General features: G+C 37.7%; 1 protein-coding gene and 1 pseudogene across 1 annotated transcript in view; one reads left to right on the top strand and one right to left on the bottom strand.

The window, feature by feature from the left end:
* Positions 1–20,243, top strand: part of DCHS2 (dachsous cadherin-related 2) — a 298,713-nt gene that overhangs the window by 124,511 nt on the left and 153,959 nt on the right. Inside the window, exon 2 of the mRNA XM_068542087.1 lies at positions 16,355–16,546. Within this exon, the coding sequence (XP_068398188.1) occupies positions 16,355–16,546 (192 nt within the window). The remainder of the gene's footprint in view (positions 1–16,354; positions 16,547–20,243) is intronic.
* On the bottom strand, positions 9,850–10,339 carry LOC137763638 (peptidyl-prolyl cis-trans isomerase A pseudogene; annotated as a pseudogene).

The raw sequence follows: 20,243 nt of genomic DNA, 5'->3' as shown, positions 1-20,243 counted from the left end.
GTAGTAATCTCTCATGATCGTTTGTATTTCTGCAGTGTCAGTGGTTACTTCTCCTTTTTCATTTCTAATTCTATTGATTTGAGTCTTCTCCTTTTTTTCTTGATGAGTGTGGCTAATAGTTTATCAATTTTGTTTATCTTCTCAAAGAACCATCTTTTAGTTTTATTGATCTTTGCTATTGTTTCCTTCCTTTTTTTATTTATTTATTTCTGATCTGATCTTTATGATTTCTCTCCTTCTTCTAACTTTGGAGTTTTTTTGTTCTTCTTTCTCTAATTGCTTTAGGTGCAAGGTTAGGTTGTTTATTGGAGATGTTTCCTGTTTCTTGAGGTAGGCTTGTATTGCTATAAACTTCCCTCTTAGAACTGCTTTTGTTGCATCCCATAGGTTTTGGGTCGTCGTGTCTCCATTGTCATTTGTTTCTAGGTATGTTTTGATTTCCCCTTTGATTTCTTCAGCGATGACTTCGTTATTAAGTAGTGTATTGTGTAGCCTCCATGTGTTTGTATTTTTTACAGATCTTTTCCTGTAATTGATACTAGTCTCACAGCGTTGTGGTCGGAAAAGATACTTGATACGATTTCAGTTTTCTTAAATTTACCAAGGCTTGATTTGTGACCCAAGATATGATCTATCCTGGAGAATGTTCCATGAGCACTTGAGAAAAATGTGTATTCTGTTGTTTTTGGGTGGAATGTCCTATAAATATCAATTAAGTCCATCTTGTTTAATGTATCATTTAAAGCTGTGTTTCCTTATTTATTTTCATTTTGGATGATCTGTCCGTTGGTGAAAGTGGGGTGTTAAAGTCCCCTACTATGATTGTGTTACTGTCGATTTCTCCTCTTATGGCTGTTAGTATTTGCCTTATGTATTGAGGCGCTCCTATGTTGGGTGCATAAATATTTACAATTGTTATACTTTCTTCTTGGATTGATACCTTGATCACTGTATAGTGTCCTTCTTTGTCTCTTGTAATAGTCTTTATTTTAAAGTCTATTTTGTCTGATATGAGAATTGCTACTCCAGCTTTTTTTTAAATTTCCATTTGCATGGAATATCTTTTTCCATGCCCTCACTTTCAGTCTGTATGTGTCCCTAGGTCTGAAGTGGGTCTCTTGTAGACAGCATATATACGGGTCTTGTTTTTATATCCGTTCAGCCAGTCTGTGTCCTTTGGTGGGAGCATTTAATCCATTTACATTTAAGGTAATTATCGATATATATGTTCCTATTCCCATTTTCTTAAATGTTTTGGGTTTGTTATTGTAGGTGTTTTCCTTCTCTTGTGTTTCTTGCCTAGAGAAGTTCCTTTAGCATTTGTTGTAAAGCTGGTTTGTTGGTGCTGAACTGTCTCAGCTTTTGCTTGTCTGTAAAGGTTTTAATTGCTCCATCAAATCTGAATGAGATCCTTGCTAGGTAGAGTACTCTTGATTGTAGATTTTTCTCCTACATCACTTTAAGTATATCCTGCCACTCCCTTCTGGCTTGCAGAGTTTCTGCTGAAAGATCAGCTGTTAAGCTTATGAGGATTCCCTTGTGTGTTATTTGTTGTTTTTCCCTTATTGCTTTTAATATTTTTTCTTTGTATTTAATTTTTGATAGTTTGATTAATATGTGTCTTGGCGTGTTTCTCCTTGGATTTATCCTGTATGGGACTCTCTGTGCTTCCTGGACTTGATTAACTATTTCCTTTCCCATATTAGGGAACTTTTCAACTATAATCTCTTCACATATTTTCTCAGTCCCTTTCTTTTTCTCTTCTTCTGGGACCCCTATAATTCGAATGTTGGTGTGTTTAATGTTGTCCTAGAGGTCTCTGAGACTGTCCTCAGTTCTTTTCATTGTTTTTTCTTTATTCTGCTCTGCAGTAGTTATTTCCACTATTTTATCCTCCAGGTCACTTACCCGTTCTTCTGCCTCAATTATTCTGCTATTGATCCCTTCTAGAGTATTTTTAATTTCATTTATTGTGTTTTTCATCATTACTTGGTTCCTCTTTAGTTCTTCTAGGTCCTTGTTAAATGTTTCTTGCATTTTGTCTATTCTATTTCCAAGATTTTAGATCATCTTTACTATCATTTTTCTGAATTCTTTTTCAGGTAGACCGCCTATTTCCTCTTCATTTGTTAGGTCTGGTGTGTTTTTATCTTGCTCCTTCAACTGCTGTGTGTTTTTCTGTCTTCTCATTTTGTTTATCTTACTGTGTTTGGGGCTTCCTTTTCACAGGCTGCAGGTTCGTAGTTCCTGTTGTTTTTGTATCTGTCCCTAGTGGCTAAGGTTGGTTCAGTGGGTTGTGTAGGCTTCCTGGCAGAGGGGACTAGTGCCTGTGTTCTGGTGGATGAGGCTGGATCTTTTCTTTCTGGTGGGCACATCCCGGTCTGGTGGTGTGCTTTGGGGTGTCTGTGGTCTTATTGTGATTTTAGGCAGCCTCTCTGCTAATGAATGGGGCTGTGTTCCTGTCTTGCTAGTTGTTTGGCATAGGGTGTCCAGCACTGTAGCTTGCTGGTCATTGAGTGAAGCTGGGTGTTGATGTTGAGATGGAGATCTCTGAGAGATTTTTGCTGTTTGGTATTACGTGGAGCTGGGAGGTCTCTTGTGGACCAGTGTCCTGAAGTTGGCTCTCCCACCTCAGAGGCACAGCCCTGATGCCTGGCTGGAGCACCAAGAGCCTTTCATCCACATGGCTCAGAATAAAAGGGAGAAAAAATAGAAAGAAAGAAAGAAAGAGGATAAAATATAATAAAATAAAGTAAGATAAAAAAAATAAAGCTATTAAAATAAAAAATAAGAAAAAAATTATTATGAAAAAATTTATTAAGAAAATAAAATTTTTTTAATTTTTTAAAATAAATTTTTTAAAATAAAAAATAAAAAATTATTAAGAAAAAACTTATTAAAAAATTTTTTTTTTAATTTTTAAAATAAAAAATAAGAAAAAATTTATTAAGATAAAATTTATAAAGAAAAATTTTTTTTTAATTTTTTAAAATAAAAAATAAGAAAAAAATTATTAAGAAAAACTTTATTAAGAAAAAAACATTTTTTAAGTAAAAAAAAGAAACGGACGGACTGAACCCTAGGACAAATGGTGAAAGCAAAGCTATATAGACAAAATCTCACCCAGAAGCATACACATACACACTCACAAAAAGAGGAAAAGGGGAAAAAATAATATATCCTTCTCCCAAAGTCCACCTCCTCAATTTGGGATGATTCGTTGTCTATTCAGGTATTCAACAGGTACAGGTACATCAAGTTGTTTGTGGAGCTTTAATCCGCTGCTTCTGAGGCTGCTGGGAGAAATTTCCCTTTCTCTTCTTTGTTCGCACAGCTCCCGGGTTTCAGCTTTGGAGTTGGACCCGCCTCTGCGTGTAGGTCGCCTGAGCGCGTCTGTTGTTCGCTCACACAGGATGGGGTTAAAGGAGCAGCTGCTTCCGGGGCTCTGGCTCCCTCAGGCCGGGGGGAGGGAGGGGTACGGATGCGGGGCAAGCCTGCAGCGTCAGAGGCCGGTGTGATGTTGCATCCGCCTGAGGGGCACCATGCATTCTCCCGGGGAAGTTGTTCCTGGATCACGGGACCCTGACAGTGGTGGGCGGTACAGGCTCCTGGGAGGGGAGGTGTGGATAGTGACCTGTGCTTGCACACAGGCTTCTTGGTGGCTGCAGCAGCAGCCTTAGCGTCTCATGCCTGTCTCTGGGGTCCGCGGTGATAGCCGTGGCTCGCGCCTGTCTCTGTAGCTATTTTAAGCGGTGCTCTGAATCCCCTCTCCTCATGCCCCAGGAAACAAAGAGGCACGAAAAAGTCTCTTGCCTCTTCGGCGGCTCCAGACCTTTTCCTGGACTCCCTCCCGGCTAGCTGTGGTGTGCTAACCCCTTCAGGCTGTGTTCACTCAGCCAACCCCAGTCTTCTCCCTGCGATCCGACCGAAGGCTGAGCCTTAGCTCCCAGCTCCCACCCGCCCCGGCGGGTGAGCAGACAAGCCTCTCAGGCTGGTGAGTGCTGGTTGGCACTGATCCTCTGTGCGGGAGTCTCTCCACTTTGCCCTCTGCACCCCTGTGGCTGTGCTCTCCTCCGCGGCTCTGAAGCTTCCCCCCTCCGCCACCCGCAGTCTCTGTCCGTGAAGGGGCTTCCTAGTGTGTGGAAACCTTTCCTCCTTCACAGCTCCCTCCCACTGGTGCAGGTCCTGTCCCTATTCTTTTGTCTCTGTTATTTCTTTTTTCTTTTGTCCTACCCAGGTACATGTGGAGTTTCTTGCCTTTTGGGAGGTCTGACGTCTTCTGCTAGCATTCAGTGGGTGTTCTATAGGAGCAGTTCCACGTGTAGATGTATTTCTGATGTATCTGTGGGGAGGAAGGTGATCTCCGCGTCCTACTCTTCCGCCATCTTCTCCTCCTCCCCGCTATGTTTTTTAAAAATTTTTTTAAAATTTTATTTATTTTTTGGCTGCATTGGGTCTTCACTGTGGTGTGTGGGCTTTCTCTAGTTGCAGCGAGTGGGGGCTACTCATCGTTGTGTTGCACAGGCTTCTCATTGCATTGGCTTCTCTTGTTGTGGAGCATGGGCTCTAGGCATGCAGGCTTCAGTAGTTGCAGCATGCCGGCTCAGTAGTTGCGACACATGAGCCCTAGAGCACGCAGGCTTCAGCAGTTGTGACGTGTGGCTCAGTAGTTGTGGCTCATGGGCTCTAGAGTGCAGGCTCCATAGTTGTGGCACACAGTCTTATTTGTTCCACGGCATGTGGGATCTTCCCGGACAAGGAATCGAACCTGTGTCTCCTGCATTGGCAGGCAGATTCTTAACCACCGTGCCACCAGAGAAGTCCCCCCACTATGTTTATTTCTTGGAGTTTTATGGCTTCAGGTCTTACATTCAAGTCTTCAGTCCATTTTGTGTATGATATTAATTTTTGTGTATGATATAAGATAGTAGTCTAGTTTCATTCTTTTGCATGTGGCTGTCCAGTTTTCCCAACACTATTTATTGATGAGACTGTCCTTTCCTCATTGTATATGCCTGGCTCCTTTGTTGTAAATGAATTGACCATATATGCGTGAGTTTCTTTCTGGGCTCTCTATCTTGTTCCATTAATCTATATGTCTGTTTTTATGCCAGTACAATACTGTTTTGATTACTATAGCTTCACAATATAATTTGAAATCAGGAGGTGAGATGTCTCCAGCTTTGGTCTTCTTTCTCAAGATTGCTTTGGCTATTTGGGGTCTTTTGTGGTTCTGCACAAGTTTTAACGATGTTTGTTCTGTATTTGTGAAAAATGCAATTGGAATTTCAATAGGGATTACACTGAACCTGTAGATTGCTTTGGTAGAATGGACATTTTAACAATATTAATTCTTCCAATCCATGGGCACAGAATATATTTCTATTTATTTGCTTCAGTTTCTTTCATCAATGTCTCATTGCTTTCAATATAAAGTTTTTCACCTCCTTAGTTAAATATATTGCTAGGTATTTTATTCTTTTTGATGCAATTGTAAATGGGATTTATTTTTAAAATTCTTTTTCTGATAGTTCATTATTAGTGTTTAGAAATGCAACGGAGTTTTGTATATCAATTTTGTATCCTGCAACTTCACTGAATTCATTTATTAGTTCTAAGACTTTTTTGTTAAGTTTCTCGGGTGTTGTGTATATAATATAATGTCCTCTGAAAATGAAGACAGTTTTACTTCTTCCTTTCTGATTTGGATACCTTTTATTTCTTTTTCTTGCTTAATTGCTGTGGCTAGAACTTTCATTACTATGTTGAATAAAAGTGATGAGATTGGAAATCCTTGTCTTATTCCTGATTTTAGATGAAAAGCTTTCAGCTTTTTACCATTCAGTATGATGTTAGCTGTAATATATGGCCTTGCCATATATGTTAGCTTGTCATATATGGCCTTTATTATGTTGAGATATATTCCCTCTATGCCTGATTTTTTGGGAGTTCTTATCATGAATGGATGTTGAATTTTGTGTCAAATGCTTTTCCTACATCTATTCAGATGATCACATGATTTTTATCCTTCATTTTGTTAATGTAGAATATAACATTGATTGATTTTTGGATGTTGAAACACACTTGATCATAGTGCATAATCTTCTTAATGTATTATTGAATTTGGTTTGCTAATGGTTTGTTGAGGATTTTTGCATCTATATTCATCAGGGATGTTGGCCTATAATGTTCTTTTCTTGTAGTGTCTTTATATGTTTTTCATACCAAGGTAATGCTGGCCTTGTCAAATGAGTTTGGAAGTGTTCCCTCTTCTGGTTTATTTCCTTTTATTTTTATTATATATATTGGATTTTTTTGCATAAATGGGATATTTTTTTTTGTATTTATTTATTTATTTATGGCTGTGTTGGGTCTTCATTCTGTGCGAGGGCTTTCTCTAGTTGCGGCAAGCGGGGGCCACTCTTCATCACGGTGCGCGGGCCTCTCGCTATCGCGGCCTCTCTTGTTGCGGAGCACAGGCTCCAGACGCGCAGGCTCAGTAATTGTGGCTCACGGGCCCAGCTGCTCCGCGGCACGTGGGATCTTCCCAGACCAGGGCTCGAACCCGTGTCCCCTGCATTGGCAGGCAGATTCTCAACCACTGCGCCACCAGAGAAGCCCCATAAATGGGATATTTTATATATAATTTTCTACTTGCCTTTTTTCTTTTTTACTTAATATATGTCTTTATATATAGACATAGTTTCCATGACTACACTGAATTCTATCTTATGGATGAATTTATAATTTATTTAATAATTCTTTAATTGTGGACATTTCAGTTTTAGAATAAATAATGCCACTTTATGTGTCCTTTATACAAATATTTGTCTACATATAGACCTAGAAATATACTAACTGGGTTAAGGTATATTTTTAAGTTTGGGAGAATGCTTACCATATGTATATGGTAAAAAAAAAGTTACTTTCCAGATAGGCTTTAAAAATGAGAGCATACTTCAATAAGTGTTGCTAGGAAAAGTGGACAGCTACATGTAAAAGAATGAAATTAGAACACGCCCTAACACCATACACAACAATAAACTCAAAATGGATTAAAGACCTAAAAGTAAGGCCAGACACTATCAAACTCTTAGAGGAAAACATAGGCAGAACACTCTATGACATAAATCACAACAAGATCCTTTTTGACCCACATCCTAGAGAAATTAAAATAAAAACAAAAATAAACAAATGGGACCTAATGAAACTTAAAAGCTTTTGCACAGCAAAGGAAACCATAAACAAGATGAAAAGACAACCCTCAGAATGGGAGAAAATATTTGCAAATGAAGCAACTGACAAAGGATTAATCTACAAAATTTACAAGCAGCTCATGCAGCTCAATGTCAAAACAACAAACAACCCAATCCAAAAATGGACAGAAGACCTGAATAGACATTTCTCCAAAGAAGATATACAGATTGCCAACAGACACATGAAAGAATGCTCAACATCATTAATCATTAGAGAAATGCAAATCAAAACTACAATGAGATATCATCTCACACCGGTCAGAATGGCCACCATCAAAAAATCTACAAACAATAAATGCTGGAGAAGGTGTGGAGAAAATGGAACCCTCTTGCACTGTTGGTGGGAATGTAAATTGATACAGCCACTGTGGAGAACAGTATGGAGGTTCCTTAAAAAACTAAAAATAGAACTACCATACGACCCAGCAATCCCACTATTGGGCATATACCCTGAGAAAACCATAATTCACAAAGAGTCATGTACCAAAATATTCGTTGCAGCTCTATTTACAATAGCCAGGACATGGAAGCAAGCTAAGCGTCCATCAACAGATGAATGGATAAAGAAGATGTGGCACATATATACAATGGAATATTACTCAGCCATAAAAAGAAACGAAATTGAGTTATTTGTAGTGAGGTGGATGGAGTTAGAGTCTGTCATACAGAGTGAAGTAAGTTAGAAAGAGAAAAAACAAATACAGTATGCTATTGCATATATATGGAATCTAAAAAAAAAAAAAAAAAAAAAAAAAAGGTCATGAAGAACCTAGTGGCAAGATGGGAATAAAGACACAGACCTACTAGAGAATGGACTTGAGGGTATGGGGAGGGGGAAGGGTAAGCTGGCACAAAGTGAGAGAGTGGCATGGACATATATACACTACCAAACGTAAAATAGGTAGCTAGTGGGAAGCAGCCACATAGCACAGGGAGATCAGCTTGGTGCTTTGTGACCACCTAGAAGGGTGGGATAGGGAGGGTGGGAGGGAGGGAGACACAAGAGGGAAGATATATGGGGACATATGTATATGTATAACTGATTCACTTTGTTATAAAGCAGAAAGTAACACACCATTGTAAAGCAATTATACTCCAATAAAGACATTTAAAAAAAAAAGAGCATATTTATTTCATCTTTGCCACACTTAATATATTATTTTAATGATTGACAATTTGCTATTAATTTAATAGTTGCCAATTATTTTAATGGTCACCAATTTTAATAATTGCCAGTACTTGAAACATATTATTTTATTTTTCACCTATTTCACTACTAGTGAGGTTGAAAATCTTACACACATTTGTTCTTCTGTGAATTGTTTATGTCCTTTGTCTAAATATTTTGTAATGAGAAATCAATATTTTTATTTTTAAAAATTTATTTCCATATTAACTATTTTTTTACATTTCTCACAGATGTCATAACTAATTTGCATTGAAATTTTTTGTGTGTGGTATTTTTGACATAGTGTAGTTTTAAACGGTTATGTAGTCACTGTATTGACTTTTCCCTTTGTGATTTCTGTCCATCTGGTTTAGTTTTGTAATTCCTTTTTGCTTTGAAATTTCTTTCCAATGTAAGAATCAACCCAGAATTCCCCTATATATTCATTGTGCTTTAAATGATTTCATTATTTACATTTAACATATCTGTGTAGAATTTATTTTGGTGTGAGGTTAATAGCAAACTTTATTTTTTTCCCCATGTACTTTGTCAATTTTTCTAGCAACTTATGTGAATAAACCCACATTCCTCAGTGGTTTATGATGTTTTCTTTGTAATATACAAAAAAAAAAAAAGTTTACCAAGATCTTTTTCAGGTCTTACTTTTGTGTTCTACTGAACTGCCTGCTAATTCTCTCTTTTTTTTTTTTTTTGAGATCACACTGTTTTTTTAATTTAACACTTTGTAATAACTCATAAAACAAGTTACCACCCCACCCCTACCCACTGGTCTCTTTTCACAAAATTTCCTTTGGCTGTTTTTTGGGGGGGAGGTGGGGAGGAGGGCAATAAGTAGTAGGATTAATGGTCTTTTAATCCCATTCCTCAGTTAAGACAATAAAAACATTATCAGAACAGTAACCTTTTTTAAAATTGTAACTTGAGAGTATATATTCAGTTTATTCATCTAACAGCTCTATCAACTTCTCTGAAAATACATTTTAAAAAGTGAAAATAAAATACAGTTCTGTTTCCAATTTCTGAATAGTTCCACATGCCTGAGGATAGTTTTATTTTTCTTTTGCAAGTTTTAGCATTTTGGATTTTATCCTATGATGATATAGGTTGATTAATGGATTGTGTTTTAGGAATAAAAAAATATTCCTCAATGAGTGTTTGATGGGTGTTATGAAATATCTTGTTCTTTTATTGTTGTTGTTGTTGTTTAATTTTTATTTCATAATCATAAACTTAACTCTGAAGTCCAGCAAGACTTGGAGGGGGACAAGGAAAATATGGAACCCAAAGAAGTGCAGTGAGAACACAGAGATTATAGGATGATGCATGCAGACAGGGATGATGGGTGCTCTCCTGAGCTGCAGAAGGAATGGTGTGGTGGTTAAGATAAAATGCAAGTCAAATTTATTAGAGTTGTCCACAGTGGGCAACGATGATGTTTTCTCTGGTCTTGCCATTCCTAGTCCCATAGCGTTCCACAGCTTCCACAATATTCGTGCCCTCTTTCACCTTGCCAGGGACCACATGCTTGCCATTCAACCACTCTGTCTTGGCAGTGCAGATGAAAAACTTGGAACCATTAATGTTGGGTCCAGCATTGCTATGGACAAGATACCCAGGTCCCTATGCTTCAGGATAATATCATCATCAAATTTCTCCCTTAGATGGACTTGCTGCCAGTGCCATAATGGCATGTGAAGTTACCACCCTGGAACATGAACCCTGGAATAATTCTTTGAAAGCAGGAGCCCTTATAACAAATTCCTTCTCACCAGTGCTCAGAGCACAAAAGTTTTCTGCTTGTCCTTGGGAATTTGTTTGGAAACAACTCAAAGGAGATGTGACCCAACAGCTCGCTGGCGGTGGCCATGTCAAAGAGCATGGTAGGAGTGACCATGGCTGGGCAGTGCCATGAAGCTCCAGGAGGGTGGCCCTTGTATCTGTAAAGCTATCTTGTTCTTATACTTACGTGATTTTTCTAAAGTCAAAATAGATTAGATTAGTTATAAAAGCTATTTCTAAAATATGCTTGCATTTTATGTACAATATTAGATTCCTTCATTCCTGCAATAAAGTTTTAGAGCATCTTCATCTTGAGCCAGGTAGTACTGTTGTGGGTGCTGGGGATGTAGCAGGGAGCAAGAGTGATGTAATTCCAGTGGGGAAGACAAATATTACATAAGCAAATACATAAAAACATATAATGAAGTATAGAGATAAGTGCTCTGAAGAAAAGCAAAGCAAGAACAGAGGATGGCAGAGATGAGGGTGACACTCTTGTGTAAGGTGATCAGGAAAGGCCTCTGGGGGGATTAGGTGGTGTTTGCAGAGACTTGAAAGAAGTGAGGGAGTAAGTTATACAAGCTGGTGGATTCATCAAGGAGATCAGTGTATCCAGAGGGGAGTGAGTCAGTCAGAGAGAAGTGGGAGGTGAGGTCAGAGAAGGGGTCAAATGAAAGAGCTGGATTTTATAAGTATGAGAAGCCACTGGAAGATTCTGAGCAGGAGAGTGACATGATTTGGTGTCGTTTCAGTAGTATCTCTCTGGCTGCCAAAACAATAAGTGAATGGTGGTGCCATTCACTAAAAACACTGGGAGGACAGCAGATTTTGGAGCGGTGGGAATTAAGAGTTCTGGTTGGTCGTAGTACATTGGAAGTTCCTATTAGTCACTTGAAAGGAGGTGTAATTGGATGATGCATGAATCTGGGGCGCAAGTCCAAGTATTGGGGGAGTATATGTTGGTTTAATGCCCTGGGCCTGGGTCAGATCACTCAGGGTATGTATTAGTTTCCTAGGGCTTCTATAACAAATAACCATGAACTTCGTGGCTTAAAACAACAGAAATTGTTGTTGCTCATAGTTCTGGAGGTTAGAAGTACAAAGTCTAGCAGGGCCTTGACCCCTCTGGGGGATCTAAGGGAAAATCCCTTCTTTGTTTTTTCCAAATTCTGCTACCTGTAAAGTACTCCTTGACTTGTAGCTGCATCACTCCACTCTCTGCCTACATGGCCATATTGCTTCCTCCTCTTCTATCTGTGGGATATCTCTGCCTCTTTCTTATAAGGACACTTGTCACAGGATTAAGGGTTCATCTGAGTAATCCAATATAAACTCCTCTCAAAATCCTTAATCACATCTTTGGCAATATAAGGTAATATTCACTCTTTTGTAAAATAAAGTAAAATCCACAGTTTCCAGGGATTAGAAGGCAGACAAGTCTTTTTGGGGGGCCACCTTTCAGCCTGATACAGGCAATGACTGAGGATTGAAAAGCAAAGTGGCCCTAAGACTGAGCTCCAGGGTATTGCAGTATTCAGAGGTCAGAAAGAGAACACAGAGGCAGTAAAGAAAACTGAAGGGGGTCAGTGAGGTGTAGGAAGAGAAAGAGAGTCACAGTGTGGTGTCTGATGAGGAAGTGCTTCAGTGAGAAGATGATTCACTGTGTGATAAGCAGCTGAGAGGTGTAGAAAATAAGGGCCCAGCCTTGATTGTTAGACTTGGTCGTTGGTGAACTTGCCAAAATTGTATTCAGAGAGTGGCATACTTGATTCCATGTGCTCCCCAATCCTGAATCCAGCTTCCACTGAAATATTATAATCCTGTTTTAGCTGTAGGATCCATGGTTGGCCAAGCACTTCAATGTAAGAAGTTTTTTTGTGATTCCTTTGTCTCCTTTTCTTCTATTTCAAGTTCTGTGTGTAAGTATGCTGTGTCAATAACCTTGTTTCTTCAAACTGGTTTATGCTCATGGTAGAAATTTTGGAAATTACAGTAAGAACAAATTAAAGTGAATTATTTAATTTTAAAGTTTAAGTGCAGCCACTTTTTTTTCCCTAGGACTTTTTTGGTTTATCACTCATTTTTTTGATTGGGCTCTGAGGTTTTTGTACAGACATCACTGAATTAAGTGTGATATGATTGCCCAGAAACAGGTAAAGGACAGTGCTGCTAACAATATATCACCCTATCTATGACTCTGGGTTGACTTTTGGGTTTCAGGGTGCCAATGTGATTGGCTGGGCAGGTGCCCAGGTGTTGAAGAGGATACCTTCCCAAGTAGAGGGAGGTTATATGCTGGTGGTGGGAAGGCAAATAGATCCAATCTGTTTGTAGAACATGAAAACATGTTTTCAAGAACCAGTGTTCTCAATTTGTCCCTGCCTCCGTGACACATTCATATGGAAAAATCCTTAACCAGATGTTAAAATGAAGGAAGTGATAAAAATTCTTTAAATTTCAGGAAGCTAATAATGGAATCAGGGAGATATCAATATTTTATTAATTTCTTGAATCTTTATAATGTCTCCATTAAATTTGTGAAAGACCAAACTAAGGGAGAACAGTTCTGAGAATAAGTTTAAAGTAAAAATTATCAAATTCCTCTCAGTCAAAAGCAGGTAAATTGAGATTGAGAGGAGGAATACAAGGATGGCATTGAGGGTGCTGTAGTGTGGCTCTTTGAGTAGATTCAAGGATAAGCTCCTCCCAAGATCTCCTCTAGATCCCCAGTTTAGCACCATAAGATTGTGATAATAGACTCTGACCAGATGCTTCTTTCTTTGATTTAAGCTGCTGTCTCTGAAGAAAGGGCCCACTGAGCTTATTTACTTACTAATCAGGATTTTCTCTTGAAGATTTGGCAAAGTCATTTCCATTTTCTATTATTTCAAATTATCTAAGTTTTATGTGTAAGTCAATGGAAATTGGAAAATGTAGACCTCTTTAAAATGTCAAAATATATGTAGACATTCAAAACCAATTATTAGTGGATGGAAAATGCTGTTCTGGTATATTAGGCCAATATTTTTAGGGAGTTGAGTAAAAACAAGGAGAAATACGTTTTAACTTCATGATTCTGAAACTCAGGATCTGAACTGCTAACATAAATTGAGATCGGTACTCTTATCCTACTTTTGACTCCATACATTTTGCTTTGCCAAAAGTCCAGATGACAAAAAAGCTCTTAAAAGTGGAAATAAGGAAACTTGTTTTATATAAGCCACATTATTTGTTAATATGTCCTATTACAGGCTGAGAATGAAGTTTTAGAATTTAAACGTCATTGTATTTATCTTCCAATCAAGCCAAAGTTATTGAGAATACCATATGGTTTTAGAAGATATATTTGGTGTCTTTGGGAACGTGAGGCTACTAAATAATTAACAGCTGACAGAATGGAGTAGACCAAATGTACTTGGAACTTAGCTCTTTGTAGTGGGGAAGTTTGTGGATTTCCTGGTTCAGCCCATCTGATGAGAAGAATAACTCACAAACATGTTAGCTGGTTGCACAGGATGAATAATTTTGCCCAAGGACATGCGATAGATGAGAGTGAAGATAAATTTTAAAGGCTGTGTCATCAGCTGAAAAAAATTAAAGAGGGAAATAATATTGCCAGTTGTTAAGCATTTCGTCAGGTGCAGGGGTTCTCAACCTCAGTGCTATTGATATTTGGGGCCAGATAATTCTTTGTTGTGGAGTCTGTTCTCTGCATGGTTTAGCAGCATCTCTGGCTTCAACTCACTAGATGCCAGTAACACCCTTTCCCCAGTTGTGACAATCAAAACTGTCTCCAAACAGTGCCAAATGTCTTCATGGGGGCAAACTTGCCCCTGATTGAGCTAGGCTACACAGATAACCCCCAAAGTCAAATTCTAGTTATATGTTCAAGATATAGAAGGATGAAGGGGCAGGCTTCTTGAGAACTTGTGCTTGTTGAACATGTTATTGGGATGGAGTTTCATTTAGGCAGCATAATAATTAAGGTTTAGCTTCTGCATGTATATTGTATTGATGAAAAGTAGATTTTTTTTCAATCTAGAATTAATTGAGAACAGTAGGTATCGTAGGTGATTGATTGTCTTCTATTTCACCTCCCTCCAAGAAGCCTGACAGAAATATGTAGGACTGCCAAAATGAAATCTGTAGTAGGATAACATCTGGGAGACTTCTCAAGGTATGACTTTCCATTTGCTTAAATTTCACTACATAGAGAGGCCACTTGGTGACTTACACAATCTTATATGTGTGTCTCCTATAGAGATGAAGTGACACTTTTGGCAGAGACTGTATTCACCAAATGCCTATGAGATCCTTGACTTTTCTCAGTCTCCCTCTGAGTTAGGTTGGGGCCATGTAACTATCTCTGGCCAGTGACATGTAAGCTGAACCTAACTTCTGAGCTGAGGAAGCTAAAAACCAGAGTGCCTCTTCCACTCTCTCCTTCTCCCGTATCGTAGTGGCTTTGAGGGCCTATGAACCAAACAAGAGCTGCTCCTTTCTTTCATTGTCTCTGTACTCTTTTTATGGAATGTCTGTTAGTTGGACATTGAACTCTCTGAATTGATCTGCTTAATTCTTTTATTTTCAGTAGCCATCACTCTTTATTTTTCTACCGTTTGGAACTCAGTTGGAATTTGGCCATGGGGAATAGAAGGTTCAGCTAAGACTCAAGAGCACAGGCATCACTGTCAGTTGCCTTTTTTCATGTTAATGATATTCTGGTGAGAAAGCCACTTGCATATGAGGTAAAGAGTTACTTGGAATGATGTTACACCTGATCTAGCAACTTTTTCCCTGAAGGAAGGTCAGGGGATTTGGAGAGTATTTTTTCAGTAAATAAAGGATGAAATGATGAAATGACAAGTGATGACACAAGAGGCAGGATAGCATGATCATTAGGAGCATGTAGTCTGCTGTTCAACTGCCTGGATTTGAATCGTAGTTTTGACCCTTTATAGCTATGTGATCTTTGGCATGTTAATTTAGCTCCCTGAGCCTGACTTTTTTCATCTGTAAAATGGAATTCATTATAGGTTATAAGTATGTAATGTATGTTTAGCAATTAGAATAGTACCTGTTCTGTAGCATATAGTTCTTTTACTTTTTTTTTCTTTCTCCTTCTTCCTCTACCTCCTCTTCTTTCTCATCTCCTTCTCCTTCTTCTTTTGGTCGATCTTCCCTTAAGGTGCTTCTTTTATTGTAAGTTCTATTTAGATGTTTGCTGTTACTATTAATTGGGTTGCAAATCAAAAGAATTATACCAAGCCTATGAGCTCAAGAATATGTTGAGTTTTATAAATAGCCTGTTGTATTTCTCACTGTATACTCCCATAGCTAATATAAATCAGTTAAGTGTTTTCATAATTCCACTTGCTTCGTCTTTCCTACCAGGCATATGACAATGGCTAACATAAATGGTATTTATGGTCAAAGAGAAAGGTGCCCTTTCCTCTGTGCCATTACAGCTCCATGTAAGTGCACCTGTTGGCAAGCAGAGCACTGGCTGGATTTCACCCCCATGCAGCCACTGGGCAGGGCACCTCTGTGTAGTGTTCAGTCTCATGACTGTTGGGGCTCTGATGGGGGCATTACCCCTGGAAGGAAATCTGGCTTGGGAAGTTCAAATCTCATGCTCCAGGGTGAATTCTGTCAGTTGGGTTGGATTACTAGTAATTGTGCCTGATTTCCTTGTCCTTCCCTTGTTGCTCTGAAAGGGTGAGGGTGAGCATTGAGCCCATCACCTGAAGGGCTTGGGTATGAGTGGGAATCCACAGGTATGTTATCAGGTGGTTAGTATATGGATTTAAATACTTGAGATTGGATGAGATCACTTAGGTATAGTGAGTGGAATAAGAAGGCAAATGGACCAAGGAACTTACACTTTCAGAGATCACGTGAAAGTAAAGGAATAGAAAAGGAGACTGAAAAGGAGACCTCACAAAGGGAGGAGGAGAGTGAGGGTGAGTTGTCGCAGAAGTAAAAGAAGAGAGAGAGAAAACCAAAGCCTACACTTTGTGAATAGCTATGCAGGCTACTTGGCTGTGCACATCAGGATAATGATTCATGATCCATTGAGAGGTGACGCTAGCATTTCTCTTTCCTCACTGATCAACCTCCTGTCTCACAGGTAAAAGCCTCCGATGCAGATGCAGGACTCTATGGCTTTGTTGAATATTCTCTTTATGCTGGATTCCAAAGCTATGAAGCACCTCAAGCATTCCAGATAGACCCACATGATGGGCAAATCTGTGTTTCTCAAGATATTGACAGGGAAAGGGATCCAGCCACCTACGATCTCTTGGTGAAAGCTAAGGATGGGGTAAGTCTTTATGTATGAAATTTTAAACATACTCAAAAGTGAACCACTGTGTGTGTATTAGAGAATACTAAGGATTATCAATCAACAACTGGCCAATCTTGTTTAATAAATCCCTACCTCTTTCCTTTGCTGGAATGTTTGGAAGCAAATACCAGACATTATATCATTTCATCTGCAAATAATTCAATAATATCTCTAACAGATAATGACTTTTTAAAAACACAACTATAGTACATTAACAGTAATTCTGTAATAATATCTAATATCCATTCCATTTAAAATTTTCTGGATTACCTGAAAATGTCTTGAGATAGTTGGCATGTTTAAATCAAGATCCAAATAAGTCCACAAATGGATTTGATTGCTGTATCCCTTAAATTTCAATCTGTATGTTAGTCCCCCACTCCTCCCCCTTACCTTTTCTCCTACGGTATTTATTTTAGAAAAAATCCGATCAATTGTCTTGTAAATTTTCCATATTCTAAATGTGGCTGATTACATCCTTAGGATTCATTTAATATGTTCTTTTATCGTAGTTCCTATAAACTGGCATTTTGAGCCAGAGACTGATTAGTTTTGGCTTTATATAGGTGGTGCTCTGTGCTTCTTATTACATCAGCAGACACATACCATTATTTCATTAAGGGTTGCAGTAGGGTGATTTTTGAATTCTGTCTTTCCTTTTGCATTTATTATCTGAAATTCTTCAATTAAGAAGAATGTTCTCTCATCAACTATTTGATTACACTGAAATCTAATTCATACAGGAAAGGCAGTATAATGCTTGATTCTTTCACTTTATCAGTTTTTAGAATAATGAGTTGGTGCGTTTACCATCTCCAAACATTACTGATGATTTTTTTCCTAGTTTGGTTATAAATTCTTGTATTTTTTGTATATTTGTTATGTTTTGTATGTTATTGACCTTATCCTTTCTGATGTTCATATTAATTGACCCATCTTGGATCAGTGGGGACACCTTCAATTTGGCTTTTATGTCTTTTTTGGGTAAACTTTTAAACTAACGTATAAAGTGCATGCAGAAGATTGCACAAATCATAAGTGTACAGCTCAATGGATTTTTGCAGAATGAAAACATACATAGAAGCAGATGAAGAAACATTACCAGTACCCTGGAAGCCCCTCTCTCGGCCCCTTACTGTGACCATCCCTCCCACCCTTTAAGGATAATCATTATTGACTTCTAATACCAAACATTATTTGCCTATTTTTAAGCTTTCAGTGAATGAATTCATACAGTATGTGTTTTTTTTTGTTTCTTTTACAGGACATTATTTGTGAGCATCATTCTTGCTGTTGCGTGTAGCAATAGTTCATTCATTCTCATTGGTTTATATTATTCTTTTATGTGAATTTACAATAATTTTTAATCTGTTTTGTAATTGATGGAATCCATTTTAGGCTATGACACATAGCATTTCTATTAACTGTGTTATACATGTAATTTATTGAAAAAATATAGGCATTTATATTGGGTATATATTTAGGAATGGAATTGCTATGTCTTAAGAAAATCAAACAACTTTTCAAAATGGTTGTACCAGTTTATACTCCCACCAATTTCAGTTGTTGTACATCCTCCCCAACATTTGGTATTTAATGTCTTTTTACTTATAGCAGTTCTGTACCTGCGAAGTAGCGTATCACATTAGAGTTTTACTTTGCGTTTCTTCGATGACTGATGAATTGAGAACTTTTTCATATATTTATTGGCTATTTGTATAACTTGTTTTGTGAAGTGTCTAATTCTTTACCCATTTTCTATTGTACTATTGCCTTCTCTTTGTTATTGATTTGTATGAATTCTTTACACTTTTGGAATGGAAGCCCTTTGTTGGATATATTTATGCATCTATCTTGTCCAGTTCTGTGGCTTGCCTTTTCAATCCCTTAGTGGAGTCTTTTGAGGAACAGAAATTCTTAATTCTGATTAAACTCAGTTTATCCATTTGTTTCCCTTTACAGCTAATACTTTTTCTGTCCTTTTAAGAAGTATTTGTTTACCTTGGGGACATGAAGGTATTCTCTTGTTTTTTCCTCCAAAAATTTTATTGCTTTAATTTTCACACTTATTATTTCAATCTAGTGGGAGGAACATTTATTTTTTCACAATATGGTTATTCAGTTGACTCAGCACCATTTACTGAAATGATCACTCTTCCCTCACTGTGATGTAGTGTCACCTTTGTCATGAATCACATGACTGTATATGTGTGTGTCTATTTCTGGACACCCTATTTCTGACCTCTTTGTCTACCTTTGTACTAATTGCATATTCTCTTAATTACTTTAGCTTTATAATAGGTCATGATATCATGTATTTGTTTAGCTTTGTCCTTCATTTTCAAGATTGCCTTTGTTGTTCCTAACCATTTACATTTCCAAGTACATTTTAGAAACAGCTTATTCAACTTTTATTACATTACAGCAAAGGCAGTCTTCTCTATGCACTGTTCTACACATTTTTTTCACTTAGTCTATTTTGGAGACTTTCCTTATTTCTTTTTTTATCTGCCTACTACTTACTTGTGTAGATTGGTACTGCTAACGCCTTTCTGGTCTAATCTTTCTCTCTTGAAATTAGTGGGAGAAGCTACCTACTTAAGACATGAATTGATGGGAAAAGATGAGTCTAAATATATTTATTACAAGTAATCATGTAGAAACTAACATGAAAATAAAGTCATTTAACTCAATAAAATTTCCATGATGTATTTGGTTAGATTTAACAACCACTCTCTATGTGGTTTCAGGAATTTTTGCTTCAATGTAAGAAAAGAAGTAGGAAACAAAAGCAAGAGTAAACAGAGGAGTTTAGGTTAATTTAAGTCTATGTGATTATTTAAAACTCAATATATGCATACACAAACATTTACCCAAGCCTTCAGAAATATATTCTTAACAGACTTTGAGACAATTGTAAAAGGAGTCCATAACCAGTTTAAATCCAATACTGCAGTAGTTGAACATCTGTTTCTAATTAGTCGGTTTCTTTGGATGATTTTATAAAAGTATATGTAGAAATTATCTTAATAGAAATAAGATCACTTTATGCCAGAAATTTTTTACTGCCAAAAAGTAGTGCATTAATTAGGAGCATTGGCAGTGGAATGAAAAATCAACCTAGATTTTTAATTTAAACCTTATTTCTTTCTGTTTCCATATTGAACCTACTCTACACACTTACTCTATGAAGAATACCTTCTTTCCCTCTCAGCTCTCCAGTCTCTATTGCAAATTCAAATTTATCTTTAACCACACCATCCCTCCATAAATCTTTCCCAGACTGAACAAAGGAGATGCTTTTTTTCTCCAGTTAAAATGTATTTTATTTTCAGGATAACTGAGAAAGTGTTTACAGACAGTGTAGCAGCTTTTGCTACTTTTTAGAAATCAAAGAAGAGACAATCTTCAGGTTCATGATTGCTATGGTCTGAATGTTTGTGTCCCCCTCAGATTCATATGTTGAAATCCTAAAGCCCAAGGTGATAAAATTAGGAGGTGAGGCCTTAGGAAGGTGATTAGGTCATGAAGGTGGAGCCCTCAGGAATGGAATGAGTGCCCTCATGAAAGAAGTCTCAGAGAGCTCCTTAACCTCTTCTGCTATCTGAGGACACATCAAGAAGTTGTGACCTTCACCAGAACCCAGCCATACTGGCACCCTGATCACATACTT

The sequence above is a fragment of the Eschrichtius robustus genome, chromosome 4 (genome assembly GCF_028021215.1).
Source record: "Eschrichtius robustus isolate mEscRob2 chromosome 4, mEscRob2.pri, whole genome shotgun sequence".
Lineage (NCBI taxonomy): Eukaryota > Metazoa > Chordata > Mammalia > Artiodactyla > Eschrichtiidae > Eschrichtius > Eschrichtius robustus.
The sequence above is the reverse complement of the archived record's forward strand: the minus strand, read 5'-3'. Positions and strand labels throughout refer to the sequence as shown.